General features: G+C 33.3%; 1 protein-coding gene across 4 annotated transcripts in view; it reads right to left on the reverse strand.

Moving 5' to 3' along the window:
- LOC114336379 (equilibrative nucleoside transporter 3) overlaps positions 1-9,707 on the reverse strand; it is a 192,941-nt gene extending 183,234 nt beyond the window's left edge. For 3 of the 4 annotated variants that reach the window (XM_050655970.1, XM_050655971.1, XM_050655969.1), the window contains exon 1: positions 9,561-9,707. In XM_050655970.1, the coding sequence (XP_050511927.1) occupies positions 9,561-9,597 (37 nt within the window). In that variant the 5' untranslated portion in view covers positions 9,598-9,707. The remainder of the gene's footprint in view (positions 1-9,560) is intronic. The other variant, XM_050655968.1, reaches the window with a different exon arrangement.
- Between the last annotated feature and the right edge of the window lie 261 nt (positions 9,708-9,968).

The following is a 9,968-nucleotide window of genomic DNA, read 5'->3' on the forward strand; positions in this document are numbered from 1 at the left end:
AAAGGGGGTGATTTCAACATGATTTTACCAAAAAAAAAATGGACCAACTTTATTTTGAACGTAACTTGGCTTACTTTAAAAATTTGACAAATATGAACCTATATTTCATTAGCTCCAACTCTGCTTCTACTGGGTCTAGAAACCTCGTATAAAAACTTTTTTTCATTCTTTTATAAGCTATATTTTTGGTAGGAATGTATTTCCGATTAAATACTTACTTTTTGGGTTATTTACGAAAAACTTTTTAAAACTAGATTTTTTGTTGAAAAATTAACATCATCACTCGTATTTAACTCGGAAAGTATTGACTTAGTTAAAAAAACGCTATAGAACAAAAGTTGCTTAAAATTGTTCAGTTTATCCAGTTCCGGACTTATTTTAAACGTATATTTTTTCACCCCCTAAAAGGGTTAAACTCACCCTCAGGGCAAAAGCATACATTGGCACAATATCACTTTTTTATTTGGCATGTTAGCTATGTGTATGTCAAATTTAAAGTTAATCCAAGCGGTTTTTTTAAATTTGGAACAAAAACCGTACGCAAATGGACTATTATAAGTAGTTTAAAACGTAGTTAGAATGGAATTTAATAAACAATTCAAAAATTAGAAATCCTCTACACCTCTACGGTAATTAGTGTTTTACATTCAATAAAATTAAGATAAAATCAAAATCCCACAACTTGATAAAAGATGATAAATAAAAGTAATATGCAGTTTTTGCTATCTTTGATATCTTTAAAATTATTTTGACCTTGACTCGTGCTGTTCTAGAGAGTTGACTTAAATGAATATTTTAAATTAATCAGTCTAGTAGTGTAGTTGTTCCTATTTCTACTATGCTTCGCTAGCATTGTATTATCTCCTACACCTACAGGAATTTATATTCTGATTCTCTGCTGTTGATTGCCACAAACGCCGAGAGCAGATTGAAATTTGGACCCAAGCCTAGCGAGAAGATGCCTACCATGTAATATGTTCCAAATCAGTTGGAAAATTGGTGCATTCAATGAAAAATCGTGGTAAACCTAGAAAAATCAGATTCTGCGATGTTCCAAAAAAGATTCTCAAAACACACAGAGAGAATTGTTTAACGAAACAAAATATATTATTTGGGAGTACGAATGGACAAAAGAATGACATGCACACCATATGTCAAGAGCGGTATCACTAATAGCAAGAAATTAGAAGCACGCTAAGATCTCTTATTGGAAGAAATATCAAGTAAAGCCTAAAATCGAAGTTAAGAATGGTAAACAGCATCATTATACCATCGTAATATATTAATTAGTATCTTTGGGCCAAACTATTTAAACCAACATGAAGAAGATTCAAGTAGCAGATAACCGCATTATTAGAGAGGCTGTGGCCATTCACACATATATCCAAAATGTTCTTATACAAAGAAACCAATGAAGTAAGGATTCTGGATAAAATTAATGAAAAAGCAAACAGAATCTTCAACTAACTAAGAAATCATCCGATTGAAAGTCCAAGGAAATTGACGAGCAAGGCACAGAAGACCCAAACACCAACTAGTATGGTATAAGGGGGAGTGAAATATGAAAAAGTAGTAACATAGCAGGAAACGGGACTATGGCATTGAAATGGACCTGGCAAGTTAAGTATGTAGTTTGCTGTTTTGTTGGGAAATAAACCTTAAGTTAAGTTGGGCATGAAATTTATTGACATTTCGACTTCCTTTAGGTCGTCCAAAATGTTTTCTGATTTTTTTTCACCAGCAAAATACCCCAGATGAAACAACCGCGATTCCTGAGCATCGAGCAAGTTAGGTACTTTCTTGGAGGTAAGACCTTCGGGATGGTCGGCTGACGAGGTCAGTAAACATCGTTTCTGAAATCCTCAGCCGATCGTCCGGCACCACAAAACCTAGTGCCACGATCCAGTGACCAAAGTCAAAAACCAAGGTCACTAGCTCGCTGAATGTGCACAGTTTAACCACCAGGGGAGGGCAAAGTAAAAACAAGCATATTACTGTTTTGGAACTATCTTATACTATATAGATACCAATTGAAACTGTAGGCCTCAAAGTCTAGTCTAGCACTTGGTCATTCTTGGATAGAATATAACGAAGACTTTTGGACGTTTAGAGTAATTGAAAAATTAAAAGAAAGATCCTTTGTCTTTGTCCTCAGTGATTAGATGAATCTGTCTCTTCAGTTCTGATCCCCCGGAGGAAGTGTAGTGTTGACGTGATGTTGTATATAGGGTGGAGCGAAAACAAATAAAAAATTTTTTTTTACAAATTGATATGTCCTATATGCGGAAAAGTGGTTAGATATTATTGCAAAACACTATCCAAAATTTGAGATTTATTGAACAATACCTTCCGGTGCCCCCATAACTTTAAAAATTTACAAATTAAAAAAAATATTAAAAAAACTTAACTTATCTATTTTATATTAATGTTGTTTTTGTTTGTTTACAACTCAGAACTTAATACAACACAGTTTATTTAATTATTTACTGTAAAGTTTGAAAAAAATCGGATTTTGTTACAAACTTAGGTAATACTTGTCTTGACAAAACTCGATTTCTTATGAATCCATCTCTTGCTTCAGCTCCACAAACCAATAATGATGCTTCTGTCTCTAGTTTGACACATCTTTCCACTGCTTGCGAATGACAAGGAAATTTAGAAATTTCAAATTTATTTGAAGTCGTGTCATCAATCATTTTTCTAAGTTCATCTGTTAAAAATTGTTTTGTTATTGGTGGTTCTGATATTACACTAGTTTGCCAAATAATTAAGTCAAAATACTCTTTGGCTCCAAAATTTATAGTTGGAATTTTAAACTGGCGAATTTCCTTGGTTTCTTGCCCATCCAGACTTTAATATGCGCCTCAAACCTAGCTCTCGGATGTGTGGTCGTTTATCACCCAACATGGCTGTGAGAATATTCTCTGGATGTGCAAAATATCCATTACCTTAAATGACTTTGTTCACTATTTTCTTTAGTTTTAGTGATAAATATTGCGAGCATTAAATCATCTTAAATAAATGAATTGGCCCATTTGTAACTTCTGGCTTTGCTTTGATTGAAAACCAAGTGGGAACATACACATTTTGCAAATAAGTTTCCAAAATATTTAAATCGGTAGTCAGTTTTAAAGTTCCTACGTAAAGTCTATTTTCTGTTATAATCCATCTCGAATGTGCCGTCTTTCCCAGTTGTCGATATTTTAAGCTCTCTGATACGGTACCATTACTTACAGATTTGCTTATTTCGTACAAATATTTTTGGTCAATACTTAATGTATGAATATCTACTTCAGGAAGTTCACTTTGAATTTTTCGAAATTCAAAAACAGGTAGCGTTTCACAAGTCTCTACAAGCTTTCTTGTTTCACCCGAAAATCCGGTAGGTCCTGCGGTTTCTCCATCTAAATACTTCATCTAATGTCGTAATGGTAGCTCATTTCCATGTAAATGACAAACAGAACCACTGTAATGGTTTCTTGATTTGAAGTTCTTATTTGCGAATTTCACCATTGTGAATGCCAGTATTTACCGCTGTTCCATCACATCCAATTGCAGCCAAAGTAGAAAAGTCACATTTCGATTTTAAGAAATTGAATAAATGGTCTGCAATATTATTTGCTGAACCAGATTGTAAAGTAAGATGTCCAAAATACTCAGAGTTTGGTTCTGAAACTAACACAATATGTTCTTCGGCAATCAACTATTCTAAATGGGAAATAAGCCACAATTTAACTAAAAAAATGTATTTAATTTTAATTCATGAGGATTTTACTGTCACCGTTGTACTTGGTTGATTAAAGACAGATCACATGCTATGATTTTTTGCGACGGATATTCTTGAGTTGGGGCTGATTTCATGTAATCGAATGAACTATCTTTCAGTAAAGTCGTCCCAGGAACGCAACTCATAACTATTGGCAACATCATTTTAAAGTCTTCTACTTTAAAATGTAAAATATATGTCTGAATTGCCTATATAAATGAGTCAGATTAAATAAATTATATCAGAAATTTTTACTAAGCAAGAGAAAGCGTCTATTCACAAATGTGGGTGGGGGCAACACTAAATAACATCCGATTGAGCAAAGATTTTAACACAAGTTAAGATTCAATACTAGACCACTTTTCCGCATATAGGCAAATTATTATTTGAAAATCGATTTTTTCGCTCCACCCTAGCTCGAAAGGTCTCTGTATCTGGTCTTTTCTTTTTACTCATGCATAGGTCTTTTGAATTTTTGTAATTTGATCGATTCATCTTTCTCGTGATTTTCGGCCTTCCACCTTTCTTTTTATAATGTACATGTTTCCATGTTTTCTGTATTTGCTCTCATAACATGTTCAAAGCATTTTAATTGTTGGACATGGGCTTTACTAGAGAGTCGTTGGCTAACTTTTAGCTCTTTTAAAATTGAATTTGCCCTGCGATCAGTCCAAAGAATTCGTAGCATTTGTTTCCAACAGAACATTTCAGTGGCGTCTATCTTTGCGATTGTCTCAGTGTCAAAGATTCACATCCGTAGGTCAGTTTTGGGAATATTAAGCAGTTGATCAGCCTCATCTTTAGCGCTCTTGAAATTTGACAGTCCTTCCATATTGTGGTCATTTTTGCTGTGGCACCTTTTGCTAGAGCACATAATATAGGTTTTATTTCTTTCTGTAGTGACCCTGTTTTTGTGATCAATGATCCCAGATATAAGTAAAAACTCACAATCTCAAACCGCTCAATTGTGGTTATGTGCGGATGATTGCTACATAGTCTATCCACTATAATGATATTTGTCCTTGCCTTATAACATCTTCTTCTTTTTCCTCCTTGTATGTAAGCTTTAAAGCCTGTTTCTTCTTCAATATTAGCCTCCTAAATTGTTTAAGTTATCGCACCATCTTTTTCTTAGTCTGCCAATACTTCTTCGTCCATTTGGTGACTTATCTCGTGCTATTCGTACTATTCTATCCTCTGCCATTATACTAATGTGTTCGTTCCACTCCTGTTTCCATTTTGTCACCCATCCATTTATGTCTTCTACATTGCATGATCTTCTTATGTTTTCGCTTCTCCCCTATCCAACAGACTTTTCCCTGATATTCGTCGGAGTATTTTCATCTCTGTTGTTGCTAGTAGTCGTTTCGTTTTAGATGTGTCAGGTCTTGTCTCCACCGTGTTTGTCAATATAGGTCTAATTGCTGCTTTTGTGTCTTGTCTTAGGTGTTTGTTCTTTCAGATTGTATCATTAAGAGATCCCGCCGCTTTGCTTGCTTTTAAGCTTTGTTATCGTACTCCTCTTCAACATCTCCGTAACTGGTTATATCTATTCCCAGATATCTAAACCTTGCTTCCTGCTTTATTATTTTCCCATCAATTTCGATTTTACATCGTAGTGGGTATTTAGATGTTGTCATACATTTGGTTTTTTTCTGCTGATATTATCACATTGTATTTCTTGACTGTTGTATTGAAGATATGTGTTAATCTTTGGAGATCGTCTTCTGTCTCAGCGATTAATGCGGCGTCGTCTGCATAACATAATATTTGGATTTCTTTGTTCCCCATTCTGTAACCATGACCTTTACGTACTGCTTCTATTATCTCGTTCATTATTAGATTAAAGAGCAGTGGGCTTAACGAGTCACCTTGTCTAACTCCGCTTTGTACTGGTATAAACTGCGTTAGTTTTCCATTTATCTTTGCCTGTATTCGATTATGAAAGTAGATGTTTTCGATGGTTTGTATAATATTGATTGGTATGTTATATACAGTAAATGTAAGACGTCTTCGATTTGGATGCAATCGAAAGCCTTTGTCAGGTCTATAAAACATATTTATGCTGGTTTATTATACTCAATGGCCTTTTCTATGATTTGCGTCAGTACAAATACGGCGTCTACGCAGGATCTTCCGGATCTGAATCCTTGTTGTTCATCTGATAAAGTTGTTATTTTATTGATTTTGTTGGTTAGGACTTTTGTGGTTAGCTTAAGTGCGGTGTTTAGTAGATTTATACCTCTATAATTGTTGGGGTCTTCTTTTTCTCCTTTCTTGATCATTGGTATCCTTATGCTGTTTCTCCATGCGTCTGGTATCTTGCAGTGCAATATTAGTTTTTGTGTAAGTTTTGTCATCTCTAGGGTTATACTTTCTCCGCCGTATTTTAGAAGCTCGTTGGTTATTCCGTCTGGTCCTGGTGACTTTCTATTTTTGAATGAATTTATGGCTATCTCTACTTCCTGAAAACTAATTTCTATTTCGTGTCTTAATCCAGGTAGGTTATTGTTTTGATTATTTTTCTTTCCTTCAAACAGTTCCGTCAAGTATCTTTCCCATTCGTTTGGTGGTATGTTATTGTATTCCTTCAAATCTGCCATTTCTTTCCCATCCTTTTTGTAAACTGTTTCCAGTGTTCAGTGTTTGTTCTTCTTACCAATTGCTTTGTTTCATTTCGTATTCTTCTATAGGTGTCTTTGGATTCTGAAGTGTTTGATGTTTTATACTTCATGTAGGTCTCTCGCTTTTCTTTACATTTCTCTTTAATTTATTTTCTGAACCATGGTGTATTGTTGTTGTTTCTTTTGTTCAGTATGACTTTGCGTTTTCCTAGAGCTTCTGTTGCTGCCTCTTCAATGTTGTTTTTAATTTTCTCGCAGCTCGCGTTTATATCTTCGATGTCGTCTATTTGTTTCAGCTGTATCTCCTGTGCTAGCCTCCTTTGGTACATTTCTCTTGTAGAATCGTTCCACAGTGATTCTACATTGAATTTTTCCTCTGTGATTTCCTGTAGAAAATGTTTCGGTGTTAGTTTCATTCTTATTTTTGCTAAGACTAGTTTGTGTTCACTCCCTGCGTCTGCTGAGTTTAAAGTTCGAATATCTAGAATCTGCTTTGGGTGGATTTTTCTATTAGTGACTATAAAGTCAATCATAATTTGTTCTCCCTGGAGTTTTCAAACGTCTTATATAACGAATGATATAACTAAATTCAGTGAAAAGTTCTTGGTCGACAGAATGGATGTAGATGATTTTAAAAGTATAGCTCCTTTATACGAGATACTGAACGACAATGTGAATGGACTAGGAGAAACCCATCGGCTTCATTTTGAAAAAGCATGCACCTCGAGTACCGTCTCATAAGCATACACTGTCAGAAAATTTTCCATTTAGCACGATTGATTGAACAAAAACTAAAAGGGTGGGACAAGCTACAGAATTTCCACCGGTCATCGAATTTCTGCCTGTCCGTCACGGCCACGTAAAAATAAAAGTCTCACAATACAAAAACTGTTGCAACTTTTACCCTTTATCCCTTCTATTACGATTTTTACTGTACCTAATCTAAGCCACGATGATGATCGAAATCGCGAAACGCATAATGAACCACAACATGAAAGACCTCCAAGCGTTGGAAGTGGATATTCCGTTGAAGGATGAAGAAAATACTGAACTAGATCTGGTATCAGATTATGACTAAAAAAATATTTTTAAGCATAAACGTTTTTTATATATTTCTTCCTTTATTTTACTATAAGAATATCTCAAATTACTTAAAAGGCAAAGAAAAACAAGTACAAAATTTGAAGCAGAGTGGTACAAGTGCAAATATTTTTCAAAATTTCAATTTAATGAAAATACAAAACAACATTAAAAAATCATATACGATTAGATAACCAGAATGTATAAGATTAATCCAAAATCAGTCCATAAGTGATTAATTCGCTGTAACATTTATTATGTAAAAGTATCTTTCACTTCGTTTTTCACAACTAAACCATTTGATCATTATCCTCTTAACATCTACATTTATTATTCGATTAGAATCGCCTAATATGCTATTTATTTACAAAAGTTGACTATTTTACCAAACGAGACACTAAATTCTGATGCAGAAATTAAAACTTGTATATAAATTGCAACAGGAGCATTTAAGGCTATGGGTACATAATTCGCAAATATTTTACGTGTATCCCTACTTTTTCTGTCTTTACACGACAAATTACGTGTAGTAAAATTCACACTGGTATGGATATGTAAACATTACTAGAATGTCATTCTACTTGAAAATGTCATCATTAATTTAAAGAGATGGCTTTTGAATGTTCTTGGATAACTGTTATTTTTACAATTGCAAATTATTAATTCAGTTAATAAATGTGATAATTTTTTCACTAACTATGTATTCAGTGATTGTAATAATTTATTTGTACAGTACAACAAAAACTAATACTCAATCGAGAAAAGAGGAAAAGTGTTAAAGTGATTTTTTAATAATATATTGTTTTGGAACGCTTACAATTTTGAACATCTTTAACAACAAAATACTTGGATCACAGAATATATTATCCTGATGTATTCTCTGCTTGGACCTTCCACAAATAATACACAATAAATAACTTTTTATTGAGTTCACGTCTTAAATCAATTATTTATCATATACACTATATATCAATAATATTTAATCAATACCTCAAACTATTCCCGATGCAATGTCAATATTTAAAATTGTCACTGATTTTCTGTGTCTGATTGACAATATATCTGACAATATTATATTCGGCTGAGTGCGTTGTAAGACAAAGATAGATTTGGAAAATATTACCACGGCATTGTGTTCATTTTTTTCGAATTCTGAAAAAACTTATAAATATTTTTGAAAAATTTAAACGCAGAATGAAAGATTAAACTATTACCGAGGGCAGAAAGTCCCTTAGAATAAATAAAAAGTTTATTTTGAATGAGATATTTGAAATTAAAAATCACACTAAATTTTCTCTTAGTTTTTCACTCCTGTAACTTATTTAAATAAACATTATAGAAGTTCTCAGGGACTTTCGGCCCTCGCTAATAACGTAGTCTTTCATTCTGCGTTTAAATTTTGCAAAATACTTATTAGTTTTCTCAGGATTCGAAAAAAATGAATCCCCATTTGAATAGCATTGCAGCCGAAAATACGTACCGATACTCTTAAAACTTAGATCTATACTGTGCAATTCTCAGCTGGACTTACAACTAAGAAACAAGTTCCTAAAATATTATTGTGTATAATGTATTACTATATGGATGTGAAATCTGGACCATAAAGGTTAATATATGATCAACAACATAGAAGTCTTCGAGAACTGGTCATATCGTAGAATGCTCAAAATATCACGGGTTTAATGTATTTCAAATATAGAAGTCCAAAAAAAGAATAGGTTAAGTCGAAAGAGACTTGACAAGGATGATGAAAAAGAAAAATCTTTAATATCTGGGGCTTATAATGAGAGGTAGCAGATACTGAATACTGCAGTTAATACTCAATCGAAAGGTCGAGTGGAAACGTGGAATTGACAGAAAGAAATATTAGTGGATCCGAATCCTTCGTCAATGGTTCGCTTATCAACAGATGAATAAATTGTTACAGGCCGCGCAAGATCTAGAAAAATATCGGCGAATTGTCATGGAAGCTACCCACGACTAAAATTTGGCCACGGTACACAAAGAACAAAAGTATGCTATATTAGCTCTTAACTAATTCAAATAGTAGTTTTATAATTATCAAAAAATAAATAAGTATATTGACTTACATTTTCTAGAAATTTCAATATCCGCTGTAGTAGCCATCGTGGGGGCCACTGATTTGAAAATATTTTATATTATATTAGCACTATAAACTTGGTATTATAATCGACGTACACGTTTAACTTATAAATAAAGCTAAATGTCAATAATTGGTTCTATTTAACGATTTTTTATGCGGATATGTAGATAAAATTTGATAAATAGTTTAAATCGATTTAAGTGGCTATTGTATTATTTTATAATTCGATAATCACAGCCGGAAAAAAATTATTTTAAACTGATAATACGGGACTTATCCATAAATTTTTAATAGGGGACTATATAGTGGAAAAAGCAAAAACATTACACGCGTTGGGTAGTTAAGGTCCCGTATAAGGCATTTTTGTTTGTAAATGTTTGACATTTTTAGAAAT

Source organism: Diabrotica virgifera, chromosome 7, assembly GCF_917563875.1.
Source record: "Diabrotica virgifera virgifera chromosome 7, PGI_DIABVI_V3a".
Lineage (NCBI taxonomy): Eukaryota > Metazoa > Arthropoda > Insecta > Coleoptera > Chrysomelidae > Diabrotica > Diabrotica virgifera.